Below are 21,481 nucleotides of genomic sequence, written 5' to 3' on the forward strand. Positions count from 1 at the left end.
GCATGAGCAGCTGATTGGCGGTTGGATCTGCCTCCCAGAATACCGCCTATCAGCTGTTCCAGGCTGTGCTGAAGCTGACCAGGCTGTTTGAAAGGCTGTTTGAAGCTTAAGCCTGTCAACTATCAGCTGAAACAGGATTAATGTCCTCTAAAAGGTCTACCATTCCTGTTACATTTGTTCCTTTATATAAGGGGGAACAAAAGGAACCAGCTGCAGGCATTTGATGCTTTTCCATGAGAGACAGACATTTTACGAAATCAAATGATATATCAATTGAAATTAAATCTTGACTTTACAATTTGATTCAAATTTTGTCACCTTTGAATCTTCATGGTATGTCCTTAATTCAATCAGCTGCTTGTGCTAAATCAGGCTGTACTGAAGCTGACCAGGCTGTTTGCTGTTTGCTGCAAGGAGGCAAATTGCTGGGAGGCAGAGGCAGGGTTTTTTTTCTTGTTTTCCTCCCCAAATACAAGGTGTGTCTTATAGTCTGGAGCATCTTATAGTCCGAAAAATGCGGTATATATTGTCTGGTTTTTCTCTTGAAATATTTTTGAGCTCTTGTTGATTTTTGATTTTGTAGCTGTAAAACAGTATTGCTATCTGACTCTTAGGAATGATTTTAGTCCTGCCTATCAAAACGAGTAAGAGGAGTAATCTAATTTTCAGGATACTTCCATTCACTATAAAAAAATAGCTCCATAGGCTTCCTGTCTGGCTTCCGGCGCCGCCAGACGGTCCTCCGTGACCGCTGCCTCGTTGCCTGTAAAGAGCCGCCTTTACACCTGAAAGGCGGCTCGAAAAACTCCATTTCCTGACGGAAATGTGAGTCTGAGCGGGCGAGGGCAGGTAGAGCCCTCTGCAAAGTCCCCAGAGGCTTTTTTTTTGACTCTTGGGGACGAGCAGGTTGAGGCTCCCTATTCCCGCTCGCTGTCGCTCCGGGCATCGGGAAAACTCTGCTTTTTTGCAGAGCTAGGCGCTGGAACCGGATTAATCAACGAATTAACAGATGGATTTATTAAAAAAGATGAGACTTGGACTTGGGACCCTAAATTGCAAGTATCCTTAATGAATTTATAAGTATTTCAGAGTGAAAGAGAAAAAACTTTAAAATGGCGATCGCTGAGGCTTGGGAAGTAGAAGAAAGCCGAAAGTGAGAGTCCTTCCGTAATAGATACAAAGTAGCGGAATATATAGTGCTGGCTACAATTTGGAAGAAAATTAGTTATTTTAAGTTCCTTTCTTCTTGGAGATTTGTACTTGATCTTGTTTGGGGGGAAAAAAAAGAGTTTGCTGGCAGGATGGCGTTACTAATAAAGCCTGATAGACAAGCAGGGGGGGGTGCTCCCCCACTCATAACTATTTGAACAAGCTTTGAGCCTACAGACTTTGCAGAATGGTTTTAACTTAAAAGAATTTCTTCAGGAGGAAATGGCAAAATATCATGAGACTGTGAACCAGAAATTTGAAAAATTAAGGCAGGAAATTAAAGAAATGATACAACTAAAGTATGATAACTTGCAACGAAAGATTGTAACAGTGACTAATGGTTTTTCAGAAGTTGTTATAAAGTTGGATATAAATATTAAATTACTAGAGTCTAAAATGGAGAAAATTGATGATAAGATTTATAATTTGGACAACAAAATACTAAGAATTGAAAAGGATTTAATAAATATTCAAGACAATAGTTTAGAAGTAAAGTCTAAAGAGGAAGCTGGTCACGAGACTTATAATGCAGAAGATATAAAGCAAGGGATTGAAAGAGAAGTTGTAATGATGCAATACAGGCTGACAGAATTTGCGATCAGAATCAGAGGTTTACAGGAAAATAACAGTGATGACCTAAGAAAAATATCTGCTCAAGTTCTGGCTGGGATCTTAAAGGTTCATCCTGAGGAGGTATCCTGTAAAATTGATAAGGCCTATAGAGTAAATTCTTGGATTGCAAAGCAAAGGCAACTGCCTAGAGCTGTGGTGATTTACTTTACAGATAAAGAAATAAGAAATGATATTGTGCAAAAATCCTTTAATTCTACTTTACAACTGTATGCAGGGCCGGATTTAGATGAAAAGAGGCCCTAGGCTATTCCACTTATGAGGCCCTTTCACCTCCCATTTTTAAGTTTTTATGTTTGTTTATTAGTCATATGTGTAGAATTTCTCCTTATTTTCGGTTCAGTGTTTTATTGTTCACTGTTTTTAGAATAGTGTAATTTTAATTTTGCTAACAATTTGAATGTAGGCCCCTCTTGATCTTGAGGCCCTAGGCTGAAGCCTAGTTAGCCTATAGGAAAATCCGGCCCTGACTGTATGGGAGAAAAATGTGGATATATAAAGAATTGCCGCATAAGATGTTAAGAGATAGAAAGAAATTTGGACTTTTGGTGACTGAGCTAAGAAAACAAAATATTTTATTCAGGTGGGATGTCCCAGTGAGTATAATATTGAGATATCAAGGAGTAAGATATCAGTTAAATACTGTTGAAAAAGTGGAAGAATTTTACTACAAGGTCCTTAAAAAGCAAAATCAACAAGAGATAGAAACTCAAGAAAAGCAGAAGGAGATGGCAGTAATGAAGAAACAACAAGTCACAGAGGTCTCCACAGATGAGCCGCTTTTGGATTCTCTCTCAGAGGTCTCAGCTGGACTATTTAATATAAGAGAGGCAGTTCCGGATTCTAATGTAATGATTTATCAAGCCACAAACCAGCATGGAAGTCAATCAGTTGATATACAATTTACAGAACCAGAAAGATTTAAGCCACAAAAGCAAAACCAACAAGATCAAGTTATAGATCAGCATGAAAATCAAATAGTCGATACACAATCTACAGAAAGGAATTCAGGATGGAGATCCAACCCACAAAAAGTCAAGAAAAGAAGAAGTAGGTCTCACAAAAATAAAAACTTTTAAACTAAACAACAGTGTAATGCCAGTTATTTATGAGAGGACTGAATATATGAAAAGATAATGGGCAAAGTATTGGTTTATTTTATTCTGAGGAGAGTGACTGATCTCTGCAGTGCTGAACTTTTGGGATGTGAAAAGGGCCTTAAATCGAATGGATTGGAAATATCTTTTTCTTTTTTTGGATTTCTTGATAAATATATTACGTTTATGCTGAGTTACATGGCAAGAGATTTACTGGATTGGGGCACGCAGAAGATCTGGTTGTTACCCTATTATGGTGGTTGGAATTAATAATCTGGATAAAGGACACCTTTATAGACATTATATGGAATATAAATATAAAGTCACTCGGTTGTGGTTTTTTTTTTTTTTTTTTGCAATATGAAGATATTTGTTATGGATGGGGGCAGATGGTAATTGAAGATTGAAGATACTGAAGATACTGTTGGAATTAGGATGCGATGTTACCCTAACATGGGCGATGGAGTTTATCATCCAGCTGAAAGACATTACAGAAGATATTATATGGATTACAAGCTTAAAGTTTTTTTTTAGGATTTTATTTACATAAGGGAATATTTTTCTAGTTGAGTGGGCAGAAGAATAAAGATATTAATATGGTAGTTTTGTAGGAAAGTGGGTGGAGATAGGTTAGGTTATTGATTGTTTAGTTTAAAGAAAAGGGATATTATGTCTAGATGTGAATATATGTAAAAGATTTGAGCTAAGAGATATAATGATGGGGAAGGAAATGAGTAGCTGAACTGAATAAATGTTAAATTAGGATTTACTATATAGTTTTATAGTGGAAGGTTGTTTTGAAATGTTATATTAATATATACAAAAGATTTGACTTAAGAGATATACGTATGGGGGGTAGTAAAAGGGTAGATTATGAGCGGAAATCGCTAAATTGGGAGATATAATAATATTATGTTAAATTAGGAGTTATTAGATAATGTTATAATAGAATGTCACTTTGAAATGTATAGCATAGTATAGTATAAGGGGGATATGATAATTTTATTAGAAAAAGGGTCAGCATATGGAGATGGAGTAAGTGGATGGTAAAGTATGATATAATATGTTATGAATTTGGGTTTTATTATGAAGAAGTCACAGGGGAAGGGGAGGGTGAGGGGGGGTTAGGGAGGAGGGGGGGGAAAAGGGGGAAAAAATCTGTATTTGAAAAACTTTTTCAATAAAAAAAAAATAGCTCCATAGTAAGCCAGTGTTTCATTTTGGTGGAAATGCAATATGTTCACATTAGTTGCTCCTCATAATAATAGCATGAAATGATAATACACAAATTAAATAATTGCTTATTTATTCTGTTGTTTATTCCAAGTCTTTTGTGAGGATTAGTTTTTTATTCTGTCTTACAGGTACATTGACTGCTGTCCAGCACCTCCTATTAGTATGGCTGAAGAGATGACCATTTCTAAAGCAGTTTCATTCATTTTACATTCCAAGAAACCACTTTTAATTATTGGCAAAGGTAATCCTATTTCAGTCCTATCAAAACAAACAAACACCCTATTCCATAGAAACTGCAAAATATAATGATTGAAATGTTTCTTTCATTGTTATATTGTTTAGTCTATTTATAAAATAAGTAAATAAATTCTTTTGTCTGTTGAAATTAAAATGTCCCAGGGATTTGCCTATTAAACAAAATATAATAACTTTCTATAATATTATATTCTATAATATTTGATTGCTGGTGTTTTATATAAAGTAAAAGTAAACATCTTTTTTAAAGAAATTGTACTTTTAAAATTATTTTAACTCTGAATATGATGATAATGCAGGGTTATCACCAGAGGGATGGAAAGTAAAATTATTTTTAAAAAAGCAGGATTGCCTTAAAATTGAATTGTTAGACTTTCTAGGGAGCAACATACCTATTTTAGAATTTAATTTAGAGGGAGGGAAAATATTGTAAATATATTACCATATTGTCCAATCTTGGCAGTATAATTGAGGGAGACAGAAAAAAGGGATCTTGACAGTTGCATAGAGGTGACATTTACCTCTGCAAAGGGAGAGACTGTTAGACAACTGCTTTGCTATAAAATGATTACAGATGAATTTATAATTAAAAATGTTTATTTATTATTTTAACTAAAGGGCTTGTTCAAAATGTATAGATTATTATTTTGAATTCTTGCATGTTGTCAAATCAGAAATCTTGATTGTAACAGTCACTTTCTTTTTATAGGCCAGTTTTAATTGAAAACACTAGTCATTATTGCAAAATAAGTCATTTTTGCAATCCCAATAAATATTGTAAACTTTTAAAGTTTAATACTACTGCAAATTAACAGCATTCTGTGGTAAAATATTATCCTTTTGTATGCAAGACTTTATTAATACCAATTTGCGTATTAATTTTTTCTAACATTCAAATGAAGATATAAGTGGATCTTACAAATCATCATCAGTAAAAAGCGATTCTGGATTGGTCATAAAAAGGTTGATAGGGTACTGAAATAGTGTCATGGAGCTTTTATGGTGGTGGGTATGTCTCTTAGGTGCTGCTTATTCACGTGCTGAAAACAGCATCAGGAAATTGGTGGACCAGTGTGGCCTTCCATTTTTGCCTACACCAATGGGGAAGGGAGTTGTTCCTGACAACCATCCATATTGTGTGGCTGCTGCCAGATCTAGGTAAATACACAAATTGAGCCTTTCCTTCCAACCTTTGAAATTAAGGGTAAAGAGCATACTATTTATCATTGTTACATGAGCTAAAATAACATAATGGTAAGGGTATTAAGGTCACATTAGGGATTTATTGGGAGATAACTTATTCAATAAACCACAATTAAACAATCCACCTTACCAGTTTAGGGGAGGTAGGAATCATTCCAAATCTCTAAACTGATAATACTTTGGAGTGATAAAGAGCAACATTCAGTTAAACTTATTAAAGAACACAAAATTTTAATTGCTATTCTGTATATTTTTAATATATATGAAAATAATTTAATTGACTTCTTTACTTTTTAATGACTAGGGCACTACAATATGCTGATGTGATAGTATTACTTGGAGCCAGACTGAATTGGATTCTACATTTTGGACTTCCACCAAGGTTTCAGCCAGGTGTAAAAGTTATTCAGGTATTTAGACAAATCTTTTTAAAGATACATTCCAGAGCTATTTTTTAAAGAGGGTGCTCTTCAAAGGTAGTTAAAGTACAATGCCCAAAATGTTCAATGCAATTTTCCATGTTTGCTGGGGACCTGGAATTTATAACATATTTAGAAAGCAGCAGTTGGACAAGGAAGGCTGGTATAGCCTGAGTATATACCGAGTGCAAGAATTACTGGAAACAGGATAAGTGAAAAATAATGTAACATCAGTTTAAAAACTTTTTAATCATCCAAACATATCTGCATAGTTATTGTCAAAAGTCAAGATGTTAAACCAAGGAAATATTTTTTTAGGGAAAAAAACCTAGTTCCTGACGTTCTCAAGGATCTCTTTAATTTAAATTTTTCTTGAAAAAGAGTTTCCTCTAAAGTGCTTTAGAGACAAATTTTATTTGCTTTCTGAATTTTTCTGCTTCTTGGTTGGGTTTCATCTTTTGTTTTTGCTTGCTTTTAGAGGCAATTTGTCTCATAGAGCTTGAGGTTTTTATGTGAATTATGTTGTAAATCTTAGGCAAAAAGAGAAAGAGCAACTAAAGGGAAACAAGTAGTTCATTTTTTCATTGTTTTGAACTAAAAACTGAAGCTCAGTGTTTAAGGAAAACTGTTATTGCTTAAGTAGCCATCTATTTTTTTTTCTGCAAGCAGATAATTCATTTGCTTTCTTGGTGTTTTTTCACAGGTAGACATTTGTGCTGAAGAGCTGGGAAACAATGTGAAACCTGCTGCAGCCTTGTTGGGAGACATAAAAGCTGTGACTGATCAGGTAACATGCTCTCTTATGTAAGTGCCATCTTCTGTTGGTTGGATGTAGGAGCTGGGTTGAAGAATTTGATGGAAAATCATTTTGGTTGATGAATTGTCAGTAATCTGGCCAAATGTGCACCAGTATGCTGGAAAATGTAACTACATTTCTAAAGCTAATGATTTTTGTACTACTGATCAAGATATATATTATATATATTATATCATATTCATATTATATGATACTATTCACAAGCATATTGCTATATTCTTAGCTTTTAGATGAATTTAACAAGAATCTTTGGAAATACCCTTCGGATACAGATTGGTGGAAAGATCTTCGAGCCAAAATGCATAGCAATGAGGCAACATCTAAGGTATCATTAATGATATGTATCAGGAAGGAGTTTGGTTTTTAAAAAAAAGCAAAGTCATATAGTAATAAATATGTTAATAAATTTATTATTGCATAGCATATTTCAGTATTATTCAGAGCTATAAGGATGAATACTTTCATGGCTAGAAGAGATATAAACTGTGAGGTCAGAAGAAAAGAAAATGAAGACGGGCCATGTATACATACACACACGCTTTTCTGAAAAAGAATTTCCCTTTCAAACAACTTTGACAAAGTTTAGTCAATTACAATTTAGTCAAACTAAATTAAAAGAATGGCTAGGGCCAGTTGTACTAGTACACCATTAAACAAAATCATTCAAAGGATGTGATCTAAAATCATTCAGGTTCCCAGCATGAATCCCAAAACAATATATTGTGGGATTTATGGCCAGCTTTCCTTTACTAAAATCATCATCACTCCATGACAAATATCTTTAAAATGTCATTTTAAAGACATTTGTCATGGAGAATGGACCAGAATTCCCACATAGGATGTTAGAAACAGATAACTAATTACAGGAATTGTTTGACTGCAATTATTGCAGTTGAAATTGGTGGAATCAATTACTGAATCCAGTGGGTTGATTACTTCTTCACATTGGCTTATTAGACACTGGATGGCTTCTATGAACAAAATAAAATCAGCATTAAACTCTGGTTTTATTTATTCACTCAGATTTCCATGGTGATCAGAGATTCAAATGGGAAAAATGTATAAACATAAAGTACAAAATTCTGATTTTATAATATTTATATGTTCAGGAACATTTGAGCCAGCAGATTTTTAACATCATTCATTTTCTCATTCATTTAAGGCACTATCACTAGAAAAACAGTTGCCAATGAATTACTATACAGTATTCCAACATGTGAGGGACCTTTTGCCAAAGGATTGTATTCTGATTAGTGAGGGAGCAAATACAATGGATATTGGGCGCACCATGCTCCCAAATTATCTTCCTCGGCACAGGTAAATATATATTAGTTTCCTTCTGAGTAAATATTTTGGCAATTTGTACTCAATTTGCCTCGAAGGACAAATAAAAATAACTTATATTTACATTCCTGATATTAGCACATGTTGATGAACACATTATTTACTTAAAATTTACATTTTTTTCCATCATACTTTACCATCCAGATAAAGTTCTTAGATAAATATAAATATAAAAGCAAAATATTATGTATATCATTCTTGTTATGCCAACAGGGAATTAGTGAAAAGTACTGTTTCTTATGAGGAATAGTTTTTTCTCCCCATCAGGTTACACGATTAAAAATTTCCTATAAAATAATGTGTTTTATAAAATTAGTTAAATAAATGGAACTAGCCTTCCGCAAATGAAACAATTTGTTCCATCAGACTTTTAATTCAACAGTTAATTTCTAGAACATAGGAAGAAATGTTTCCACCCATTTTCCTTTCCAAAAACTATAACTTTCAAAAGTTTTATCTGAAAGATTGAAGGATCTTCCAGAACAATCTGAAAGGTTTTGTATGCTCCCAAGAATTATTTCCAAGAATTTATATTATATCCAGAATCAATAAAAAATTATTTCAAATCAAATTTACTTACTTATTCTTTGAATTGAAACTTCAGCAAGTTCTGTGAAAGTTGCAGTGTATTTGGTGAAGCATACTTTATTTGGATGTCCTAAAAACTAACAGTAACAGTAACTTTTAATTTGATAATTTAATCTTGATTCAATTGATCTAGATCCATCTACAGCAGACATTTATCAATATGTTTTATATATGTATAAAATGAAGAAATGCCAATCTTGTTTATAATGAGTTGGGTGATTCACTAGAACAGATATATATCAGTAGGATGTAAATTGAAACAAGTTCTGTATTTAGTCTCAAGTTATAAAGCACACAGTATTTTCATTAGGTGAAGAATATATTGTGAGTAATATTTTTCTGTGGTAATCAATCAGTATAGTTAGTCCTCAGGTTATGATGGTAAGTGGGATTGGAAATTTCCTTGCTAAACCACGTGCTTGTAAAGGAGTGTGGAAGTGAGTACAGGTACCACAGACAGGTGCTATGGTGCATGAGTGCTGCTGGGGGTGCGTGGGTGCTGTGGGCAGATGCTAGGGACTGTGGGGATTGTTGGTGGGGAATGCTGCAGGCGGGCACGTTAGGGACTATAGATAGGTGAGAGGTGGTACAAGATCTCTGGTATGTCATACTCCATAGCAGAGTTCTTGAGAGAAAAACTTGCTGTCTTTTCTATCAGCTTCCGTATTGACTTTGCTTACGCACAGCTGACAGGGAAAGTCGCAAATGGCAACCATGATTGTAGCTACTTGCAACATCATATTCACAAGATACCTAGATTGTGCCTAGATTGCTATCACATGGCTATGGGGACGCAGTGAGAGTGGCAGATTCACAGACTGGTTGCAATTCTCCTTTGATTAGTGCAGTTTTAATTTTGAACAGTTGCTGAACAAGTGGTTGTAACCCAAAAAACCCCCACCTGTAATAAGTATACATGCAAGCATTGGAGAGTGGAATTTTTAATCAATTTAATCAGCATGAGCTTTGAAATTTCATAATTCAACTTGAAAGCAAGCCGCTAAAAAAGTTGTGTTGTAATTAACAGATCGTAGAAAAACTTTGAAATGCTGATGTGACCATAATAAAAATTATCTATTTATCTAGAACAGCTTTGTTCTTGTCATAAGCCCAACATTTATTAATTACTGTATAAATCAGTATTATTCATCAATATATATATTTATCTGGTATTTGTAAAGATATTCCTTATATCCTTAAGAAGTTGGGATAGTGGATGTGAATTAAGAATTCTCCAACAGAAAACATGCTATGATGAAAAATATAAATTTATATAAAATTTATATAAAATATATATTCCTTGTAGGCTGGATGCTGGTACCTTTGGGACAATGGGAGTCGGACTTGGTTTTGCAATTGCAGCTGCTATAGTTGCTAAAACCTGTAATCCTGAACAGCGAGTGATCTGTATAGAAGGCGATAGTGCATTTGGTTTTTCTGGTATGGAAGTGGAGACTATTTGCAGGTAAAACTTTCGTACTGCCAAATTTTATTTTAAAACAAAAACAAAAATATTTTGCTGTGCAAAGTTGAGAGTTTCTACCATATTATAGTTAGAAAAATTTCCTTCAAATAAAAAACTGACCTTCGGATGAGTTCCTTTTCATTAATCACTACAGGCATAACTTGCCAATCATTATAATCATAATCAACAACAATGGAATATACAATGGCTTGGACTCGAACACTTGGAAGGAGATGCTGAAGTTTGGAGAACCTTCTACACAGTAAGTTCTTTGGCGTTGACTTTAATTAGTCTTTAGAATATTTAACTTCTTGATCTTACAAATTGGATGTTGTACTTAATGCATTAAAAGCTATATACAATAAAATATAATTGTTTCAACTTCATCAAACTCTAAATGAGTTAAATGAAATTAGGGTAGGTGCCATGTTATACTACTTTTCACACTAACTGAGATTACCTGCGCTCCATATAGCGGTAACACACTTCCCCGACAAATATGCTCTGTTGTAGTTATTCTTCTAGGTCAATGTTTCTCGAATTTGGCAGCTGGGGAATTCTGAAAGTTAAAAAGTCCACACATCCTAAATTTGCCAAGTTTGAGAAACAACGACCTAGGTGCTTTAGAGTAGAAATTCCAGTTTTCCTTTCTGCACTGACCATACTAGCTTGAGCAGTTGAACTTTCAAAACCTCTGGAATATCCCAGAACACTCCTATTTTCTGGAAGGAAAGATGGTTTTGGTTTTTTCTGTTTTTAATTGGGAGAGGGAGAGTTCCTCTCCTACTGAAAAATCAAAAAATAAAATGATACTATCCTTAAGAAAAGAAAATCCCAGAATGGGGTATATTTTGCATTCCTAGCATTTCCAATCATTGTCAGTATGCCAATTACCCTGCATCTAACTGCTTTTGCCAGGTACCCCCATCTAAGGTCTTGCACATTTCCAAACAGCTGCTGGGAATTCAGAAATGTGTAATTCGCTACTTCTGGAAGACATCAAATTTGAGAATGCCGGTACAATCTATGCTGGTTTAAATAAGGAAAAAGTTTTCATAAATGGAAAGTGGAGAAGATGATAGTGTTTATACGATAGTGCATACTTTAGATAAGTAAAATCTAAGCATGGAAAAGATGCACATCAAATAATTGCTGTGGTCAATGCTTCCGATAAAAGATAATATTTGTAACTTAAGGTTGAAATGAGGGGTTCTTCTTAATGCTTCCATTGTGAAAGAACTTCCATTCTGAGAACTTTAATTACTAAAAAAATTCCACTGAGACTTAAAAATCTATTAGAGAGCTTTGTTGAAATCATCCAGAATGCTTTGAAACTGAATAGAAGAGATCAAAAAGCTGTTTTTCCATCACTGGAATTTCTTCTTCAATAAGTTCCTGTTTTAATATGCTTGTAGTAATTAATTGGGTCCTGAGCAATTTCCCTGGGGTATTGGGAAAATGAAGTTCTACTTGTTTAGCAAATTAACAGTGATCTTTTATGATGTTTGATTTCCTGCTTAAGACTCTTAACCCACTGCCCTAAGCCAAATCCTTTTACTTAATTTCAGTGCACCTCCAGTAGCTTTGTTGCCAGATGCTCGCTATGAGCAGATTATGTCTGCCTTTGGTGGCAAAGGGTACATTGTACAAACACCAGAAGAATTACAAGCTGCCCTGAAAATAAGTTTAGCAGAAAAGCTTGTCCCTTCTCTCCTTAATGTCATGATCAACCCACTATCAGGCAGAAAAAAGCAAGTAAGTGTTTGTGAAATTTGTCGTTATTCTTGACTTTTTAATATTAACATTACTTCCATTATTTGACCAATCCTAAAGAATAGATCAGTAAATCGCTTTTATTAAACATTTACAAAGTGATTGATGTTTAGAAAGTTTTTCAGTATATCCTTGAACACCACAGTCTGCTATACCTTGTGTCTGTATAACATTTCTTGTTTCTTATCCTGAAATGTTGAGTATTGCTACTCCTTTGTATTCTCAGGATTTTCACTGGCTGACCCGTTCTAACATGTAACAGAAGATGAAAAGACCAGAAGCAAAATCCCTATGTAAACTCAAAAGATGTCCAGATTCCACAGCATAAGTACAGTTGCTAGCTATTCTTAAAAATTGAATGGTCATGTTGATTGCCATGCTTAAGGAAGGATTTCTAATTACATACAGATCTACATTTTGTCATTTTGGGAGAGAAAAGACATCTAGCTTCTAACTTATTTCTTTTTCCACTGTTTGTATTAACTTTTGAAAGCATTTACTTTAATGCCTGCCCATTGATCTTAAAAACAAGAGGTACATAACGTACTGATTCACTTTTGCTTTCTATGTATTTTTACAGCATGGAAATGCAATAGAGCCCTCTTTGTGTCTTTCTTTAGAGGAACTTTCCCAAACTATGTACCATCTAGATGTATGTTTTAACTCTTGTTGAAATCCTTAGTTGCTTAAAACTGCTGGAGTATGCATTTTGCATACTGATTCTAATTGTTGCCCTTTTATTTTTTCCCCAAATAAAATTAGCTTGTTCTCTCTGTCACTTGCATTCTTATCTTTGTTTACTGTTTTAATTGGTTTTGTAGTATGCTTTATTAACTTTTATTGCATATCATTGAGTTTGTGTAAATTGAGCCGCCAAATACATTTTTTTTAGAAAAGTCGTATTGTTATGGATTTTCTCATAGGTATCATAGAAAAGTTAGCAAAAACTTGAAATCAAATAAATTATTATATGAAAGCATTTGATTAATTTATACTTTAGCACTAAATAGATTATGTATTTTAATCTGGAAAGATATTGGATATGTTTTAATTCCAGATCTGCAATTTATAACATATCAATTTTGTACAATTCTTTTGGGAATAAATCTTTCTTCAAAACTTATATAAAATCACCAGAGGGCGCCATTTATTCAAGATTCCTTTAACAGTAAAAAAAACAAATGCACTAATCTGTTCTTTTTAAAGGAATTATTTATTTGTTTGAATTAGAATCAGAATCAAGATGGAATGGACCTTGGAGGTCTTATACTGCCAACTCCTGCTCAAGCAGAAAACCCTATACCATTTTAGACAAATGGTTGTCCAGTCTCTTCTTAAAAACTTCCATTGTTGGAGCATCCATAACGTCTGGAGCAAGTCATTCCACTGATTAATTGTTTTAATTGTCAGGAAATTTCTCCTTAGTACTAAGTTGTTTCTCTCCTTGATTAGTTTCCATCCATTGTTTCTTGTCCTGCCTTCAGGTGTTTGGAGCAACGGTCACCAACTGGTGGTCCATGGACCACTGGTGGTCCGCGAGAAAATTTTGGTGGTCCGCAGAAAAATTATTTGTATTTTTAATATTGCACTAAATCAGGGGTTCTCAAACTATGGCCTCTGCAATCAAGGTTTGTGTTGCTGCAGAGAGTCTCCCCCTTCAGGGTCTTTTTGTGTGGGTCGGAGGGGGGCAGAAATTCTGAGTTGGGATCTGCTTCAGCCTCCTGGTGCAGGGCTTTGGGCAAAGGCTGGAGGGAAGTGCCGCTGGTGGCAAAGAGCTGGAGGACCTTGTTCCAGTGGGACTGCATCATGGCCTGGAACTGGCTGACAATCTCAGCCCGCTGAGCCTCCAGGTGCCGATACCTGGCCTTGCACTCCCGCAGGTCTTCTATCTACTTGGAAAGCTTATGCTCCTAGTCCTCAATGAGGTGCTTCTGCTGAGCCTCCTTCTCAGTCAGATCCAATTTGAACTGATCTGTTTTGCCAACTCTTTCTCGCGATGGCTGCTTAGCTCCAACAACTGCTTCCTGTTGGGTCCCTAAGGGTCTCTAGGGAGTTGGCCACACCCACCCAGTCACATGACCACCTAGCTATGCCCACCCAGCCGGTCATTAGGCAGATCATATTAGTGGTCTGTGGGATTTAAAATTATTAAGTTAGTGGTCCCTGAGGTCCGAAAGGTTGGTAACCCCTGCTTTGGAGAATAGCTTGACTCTCTTTTCTTTGTGGCAACCCCTTAGATATTGGAATAATGCTATCATGTCACCCCTAGTCCTTCTTTCATTAAATTAGACATACTCAGTTCCTGCAATCGTTCTTCATATGTTTTAACCTCCAGTCCCCTAATCATCTTCGTTGCTCTTCCCTGTACTCTTTCTAGAGTCTCAACATCTTTTTTATATTGTGGCAACCAAAACTGGATGTAGTATTCAAAGTGTGATCTTACTAAGACATTATAAAGTGGTTCTAATGTTTGATGTTAGTATATCAAATTTGTTCATTTTTACAAATTTGTATAAGTTAGTACCTTTGATTTTATGTCTGTACATCAGATCTGTACTTCACCTGATATATAAATTACATTCTGTAAATCAGGTGAAAAAATCTGAGATTAAAGTGGAAAATACTGAAAAGGCTGCTGCTGTGTTAAGTAATCAACCAGGCGATAGGTTGAAAATGGCCTTACTGAGTATACTGATACATATGATTCAAGGACTTGTCTTATCCTTGGCAGTAATCAGCATACTTTATTCCACTATGCTCCCCTATCATGGGAGTATTTTTTACTGCTCCCATTTTTTATCAGACAAGAAGAAAGGAAATCCCCAAAGTTTGTTCATGTGTTCTTTTTAAAGAAGAGCTTCTTGTATGTTTCCAAATTATCTATCCTTGAACACCACAATCTGCTATACCTTGTGTCTGTATAACATTTCTTGTAGTTTCTTATCCTGAAATGTTGAGTATTGCTACTCCTTTGTATTCTCAGGATTTTCACTGGCTGACTGAGTTTGTTCATGTGTTCTTTTTAAAGAAGAGCTTCTTGTATGTTTCCAAATTGTGAAACATTTTTTAAAGGACTAGGGTAGATTTCCATTTTCAACTCTAAAAAAAAAAAAAGAGGATTCAAGACTCTTCTAAATTGCTTCTAATATTGTTTTATTATTCTGAGAGTGGAACTTTATGTATGTACTCTTACCCCTTGATGACCTTTGTGGAAAGGCATAATATATTAATTTACAGGAGTACTAGCTGGTTTTATGCTGCCTGGGCAACAGGGAGATACAGTATGAGAACTGATATCATTGCTCTTTCATGTGATCTGATTCAGATCTTTTATCTGTCCTGAATTAATTCATAATTCCAAGTATAATTATCCACAAGGGAGAAAACACATGTATTCACTTTTCCATACCATTCATAAATTATAAACTTTTGTCATGCCAAGAATAAACAGGTGATGAATAAATATGGATTGAATACAAACCACAGTGACTAGTATAGAAGACTCATATTAATCTGATCTTTTTATTGCAGAACAAATACATCATATGAAAGGAGAGTAAATAGATTGAAAGGCAGAGAAATGGACCAAGAACGTTATTACTGGTTGAGACTGATGAAAACTTTTTTTAGATAATGTAAAAGAAATTTGAAGATTTTTTAGTCCCAGTATAGGCAGCCACTTCTACAGCATCCCTGACAACCTCTCTTAAAACTTCTTCGGTGATGAGAAGTACATTTATTAATCCTCAAAAAAAAAAAAAAAGAGATTAGAATTTTAAAGAATAAAGGGTATTGTAGGAAGCAGTGTATCAACATGGTAGCACCAAGGATAGAAGGGAATGAAGAGATATAGTGAATTGTGTTGGTCTAAACTGGAATTAGATTTCCTTTTCATTTCTCTTTATCTTGTGTTTCTCATTTATTTTGCCCACTATTTATTTTGCTGCTTCTGTTTTTGCATAATGTTGCTTTTCCTGTAAGGAAATAACATGATGAATATGTTGATATGTAAGTGTGTGTCTTTCTCTCCAACAAGATAATTGAGATTGCTAGTAAAAGTAAAATAATCAGAACATAATGTTGATATAAAAGATGCACAAATGTTAAAAGTATATGATGAAAACTCAGAAATCTTGGTTGAAGATTTAAGCCTTATTTCTGCTTGAGGGTACACAGAAAGAAAAAGATCAAATGCAGCTCTCAGATGTGTGACATAGCTTGGCAGGGATACTGCTATGCTTTATAAGCAAATTTGAAAAATGGGAAGCCTTTTTATGGAGCTGCTATTGAGATTGATATGTGCACAAGTTCATTGTAATATTTTTTTTATTCTATTTATATGTTTATATACTTTAAAAAATATTGGGACTTATTGGGACTTATACGAACAACTGGACATGAAGGTTAGCAAAGAAGAGCACTATGTATGTGTGAAAGAAAGGCAGGACAAACACGGAATTCTGGAAAGCTGGCAACAGCACTTCAGTGAAATCTCTAACATTGAATATTTATACCCACTAATTCCTGATGGCTTGCCCAATGCTGGTCCAGTCCCACACATCTTTCTGGAAGAGGTTACAAAGGAATTTGTGACATGAATAATTCAAAAGTGTCAGACCCTGATGATCTACCAGCAGACATTTGGAAGCTGGAGGAATTTAGTGGCAAAAAAAGAATTGGCTAACAAATTTCTTTTTTTTTATTGAAAAAGTTTTTCAAATACAAATTTCCCCCCCTTTTTTTCCCCCCTCCTCCCTAACCCCCCTCACCCTCCCCTTCCCCTTTGACTTCTTCATAATAAAACCCAAATTCATAACAGATTATATCATACTTTACCATCCACTTACTCCATCTCCATATGCTGACCCTTTCTTTCTAATAAAATTATCATGTCCCCCTTATACTATACTATAATATACATTTCAAAGTGATATTCTATTATAACATTATCTAATAACTCCTAATTTAACATAATAATATTATTATATCTCCCAATTTAACGATTTTCGCTCATGATCTACCCTTTTACTACCCCCCCATACGATATAACATTTCAAAACATACTTCCACTATAAGACTATACAATAAATCCTAATTTAACATTTATTCAGTTCAGCTACCCATTTCCTTCCCCCCATCATTATGTCTCTTAACTCAAATCTTTTACATATATTCACATCTAAACATACTATCCCTTTTCTTTAAACTAAACAAACAATAACCTAACCTATCTCCACCGACTTTCCTACAAAACTACCATAATTGTTCTTAATATCTTTATTCTTCTGCCCACTCCACTAGAAAAATATTCCCTTATGTAAATAAAATCCTAAAAGAAAAAAACTTTAGGCTTGTAATCCATATAATATCTTCTGTAATGTCTTTCAACTGAATGATAAACTCCACCGCCCATGTTAGGGTAACATCGCATCCTAATTCCAACAGTATTTTCAGTATCTTCAATTACTATCTGCCCCCATCAGTAACAAATATCTTCATATTGCAAAAAGGAAAAAAAAAAAAACACAACAACCACCCGAGTGACTTTATATTTATATTCCATATAATGTCTATAGAGGTGTCTTTTATCCAGATTATTAATTCCAACCACCATAATAGGGTAACAACCAGATCTTCTGCGTGCCCCAATCCAGTAGATCTCTTGCCATGTAACTCAGCATACACATAATATATTTATCAAGAAATCCAAAAAACAAACAAGATATTTCCAACCATTCGATTTAAGGCCCTTTTCACATCCCAAAAAATTCAGCACTGCAGAGATCTCTCACTCTCCTCAGGATAAAATAAACCAATACTTTGCCCATTATCTTTTCATATATTCAGTCCTCTCATAAGTAACTGGCATTACACTGTTGTTTAGTTTAAAAGTTTTTGTTTTTGTGAGACCTACTTCTTCTTTTCTTGACTTTTTGTGGGTTGGATCTCCATCCTAAATTACTTTCTGTAGATTGTGTATCGACTATTTGGTTTTCATGCTGATCTATAACTTGATCTTGTTGGTTTTGCTTTTGTGGCTGAAATCTTTCTGGTTCTGTAAATTGTATATCGACTGATTGACTTCCATGCTGGTTTGTGGCTTGATAAATCATTGCATTAGGGTCCAGAACCGCCTGTCTTATATTAAATAATCCAGCTGAGTCCTCTGAAAGAGAATCCAAAAGCGGCTCATCTGTGGAGACCTCTATAACTTGTTGTTTCTTCATTACTGCTCCTTCTGCTTTTCTTGAATTTCTATCTCTTGTTGATTTTTCTTTTTAAGGACCTTGTAGTAAAATTCTTCCGCTTTTTCAACAGTATTTAACTGATATCTTACTCCTTGATATCTCAATATTATACCCACTGGGACATCCCACCTGAATAAAATATTTTGTTTTCTTAGCTCAGTCACCAAAAGTCCAAATTTCTTTCTATCTCTTAACATCTTATGCGGCAATTCTTTATATATCCAATTTTTTCTCCCATACAATTGTAGGATAGAATTAAAGGATTTTTGCACAATATCATTTCTTATTTCTTTATCTGTAAAGTAGATCACCACATCTCTAGGCAATTGCCTTTGCTTTGCAATCCAAGAATTTACTCTATAGGCCTTATCAATTTTACAGAATACCTCCTCAGGATGAACCTTTAAGATCCCAGCCAGAACTTGAGCAGAAGTTTTTCTTAGGTCATCACTGTTATTTTCCTGTAAGCCTCTGATTCTGATTGCAAATTCTGTAAGCCTGTATTGCATCATTACAACTTCTCTTTCAATCCCTTGCTTTATATCTTCTGCATTATAAGTCTCGTGACCAGCTTCCTCTTTAGACTTTATTTCTAAACTATTGTCTTGAATATTTATTAAATCCTTTTCAATTCTTAATATTTTATTGTCCAAATTATAAATCTTATCATCAATTTTCTCCATTTTAGACTCTAGCAATTTAATATTTGTATCTAACTTTATAACAACTTCTGAAAAACCATTAGTCACTGTTACAATCTTTCGTTGCAAGTTATCATACTTTAGTTGTATCATTTCTTTAATTTCCTGCCTTAATTTTTCAAATTTCTGGTTCACAGTCTCATGATATTTTGCCATTTCCTCCTGAAGAAATTCTTTTAAATTAAGACCATTCTGCAGAGTCTGTAGGCTCAGAGCTTGTTCAAACAATTGTGAGTGGGGGAGCACCCCCCCCTTCTTGTCTATCAGGCTTTATTAGTAACGCCATCCTGCCAGCAAACTCTTTTTTTTTCCCCCAAACAAGATCAAGTACAAATCTCCAAAAAGAGAGGAACTTAAAATAACTAATTTTCTTCCAAATTGTAGCCAGCACTATATATTCCGCTACTTTGTATCTATTATGGAAGGACTCTCACTTTCGGCTTTCTTCTACTTCCCAAGCCTCAGCGGTCGCCATTTTAAAGTTTTTTTCTCTTTCACTCTAAAATGCTTATAAATTCATTAAGGATACTTGCAATTTAGGGTCCCAAGTCCAAGTCTCATCTTTTTTAATAAATCCATCTGTTAGGTTCGTTGATTAATCTGGTTCCAGCGCCTAGCTCTGCAAAAAAGGCAGAGTGCTCCCGATGCCCAGAGCGACGGCGAGGGGAAATAGGGAGCCTCAACCTGCTCGTCCCCAAGAGTTAAAAAAAAAAACTCTGGGGACTTTGCAGAGGGCTCTACCTGCCCTCGCCCACTCAGACTCACATTTCCGTCAGGAAATGGAGTTTTTCGAGCCGCCTTTCAGGTGTAAAGGCGGCTCTTTACAGGCAACGGGGCAGTGGTCACGGAGGATCGTCTGGCGGCGCCGGAAGCCAGACAGGAAGTCCGGCTAACAAATTTCTTGAATGCCATTGTGGACTCTGGACACTGCTGATTGGGTCACAAGTATCATAGTTCCCCTCTTCAAGAATAAAGGTGACCCAGCAGTTTGCTCTAATTATCAATCAATTCACCTTCAAAGGTTCTAGCCCAACTGATGCCATCTTCATGGTTCGCATGCTAATGGAGAAATCCTGAGAAAAGGAGAAACTATTGTACTTGGCTTTCCTTGACCTTGAAAAAGCCTTAGCATTAGCTAATCTGGCACGCACTACTTGATCATGGTGTGCCCAAGCAACTGATAAAATGTGTCTAGATGCTTTATACAAATAAAGCAGTTGTTTTATACAAATACAAGTAGTCATGTGATGTGCACTGCAGGCCCTTCCGATAGCTTTTCTGTGAAAGTTGGTATTCATTAAGACTCAGCATTATCACCATTGCTGTTCATTCTCATGGTTACTATCATGAAAGAACTGCAACATGATATCGCCTGGGTGTTGCTTTATGCCGATGATATGCTCGCAGCTGCCACTGGAGAAGAACTAAAGCAATATATGTAGACATGGAACAATCACCAATTTGGCCTGTGCCTCAACCTCAAGAAGACTGAATACACCTTCACCTACAAGTCAATGGTAAAAATTAGGGAAGACCAACATCTGTTACTTAGGATCCCATCTACAAAGTGACAGCAGTATTAATGACAAAGTGCATGCAAGAATGAAGTATGGCTACAATGGAAGGAGATCACCGAAGTATTCTGTGAGCGACACATGCAATCTATCTAAAATCGAAGGTATATAAAACAACGGTATGCCCAGTAGCTTTATAGGGTGCTGAGATCTGGCCACTACCAAATTCATTGAACACTCTTTATGGGGCATATGCATGCTTGGAGATGTGTATACTTTGTTGGTCATTAGGTTTTCTCTTGACCATGTCAGCAATGAGACAGTACAATATCAAATGGACATTCAGCCAATACCTAAGAAAATGCAGGAGAAATGCAAGAGAAAAAAAAACAATCCTTTATTGAACCACTCAAAAAGAAGCCACAATAATACATTAAGTTTAAATTCATTTTAAAAAGTGATTGGCAGCATTTCTGCTATTTAAATAGTTATTTAGATGATGAAACCCCAGGATTATAAAATCTTATGAGAGTTTCATGATCTCACTTAAGATTTCAATTTTATTTTAGTGAGAACTCCTTAAGTGACCTGAAGATGGTATTTTATGGTTCTGCATGATCTCAAAAATTGAAATGATATTAATACAGAATTTAAGGATTCAGATAGCTTTCTTGGAAAACGGGGGATACATACTGGGGATACAAAAGAAACTGGGGATTTCTTTTACAAAGAAGTATTAGAAGGTATAACATGGAAAGAACAACAACATATTAGAGTCACATGTATCTCTTGATTTACTATTTGGCCTGATTTTATTATTATTATTATTTACAAGAATCTTTTGTAAGAGTTTGTTGCACATATGTCTCATTTCTTGAAGTAAAAGTCAGAATAAGAAAGAGAAAATGAAATGTCAAAAAGGAGCCTTCAATACCATTAACCTTGGTATCCTTCTAGAGTAGCTTCAGGGTTTGGGAGTGGG

At 35.0% G+C, this 21,481-nt stretch overlaps 1 protein-coding gene across 8 annotated transcripts in view; it reads left to right on the forward strand.

Moving 5' to 3' along the window:
* The window catches only part of HACL1 (2-hydroxyacyl-CoA lyase 1), a 33,000-nt gene extending 20,191 nt beyond the window's left edge, over positions 1-12,809 (forward strand). For all 8 annotated transcript variants that reach the window (XM_034402194.3, XM_034402195.3, XM_087892599.1 and 5 more), the window contains 10 exons: positions 4,301-4,413; positions 5,450-5,585; positions 5,935-6,040; positions 6,753-6,836; positions 7,090-7,191; positions 8,029-8,183; positions 10,105-10,263; positions 10,418-10,525; positions 11,832-12,018; positions 12,263-12,809. In XM_034402194.3, the coding sequence (XP_034258085.1) occupies positions 4,301-4,413; positions 5,450-5,585; positions 5,935-6,040; positions 6,753-6,836; positions 7,090-7,191; positions 8,029-8,183; positions 10,105-10,263; positions 10,418-10,525; positions 11,832-12,018; positions 12,263-12,295 (1,183 nt within the window). In that variant the 3' untranslated portion in view covers positions 12,296-12,809. The remainder of the gene's footprint in view (positions 1-4,300; positions 4,414-5,449; positions 5,586-5,934; positions 6,041-6,752; positions 6,837-7,089; positions 7,192-8,028; positions 8,184-10,104; positions 10,264-10,417; positions 10,526-11,831; positions 12,019-12,262) is intronic.
* Positions 12,810-21,481: the final 8,672 nt, after the last annotated feature.

The sequence above is a fragment of the Pantherophis guttatus genome, chromosome 4, assembly GCF_059756535.1.
Source record: "Pantherophis guttatus breed Tessera chromosome 4, ASM5975653v1, whole genome shotgun sequence".
Taxonomy (NCBI): Eukaryota; Metazoa; Chordata; class Lepidosauria; order Squamata; family Colubridae; genus Pantherophis; species Pantherophis guttatus.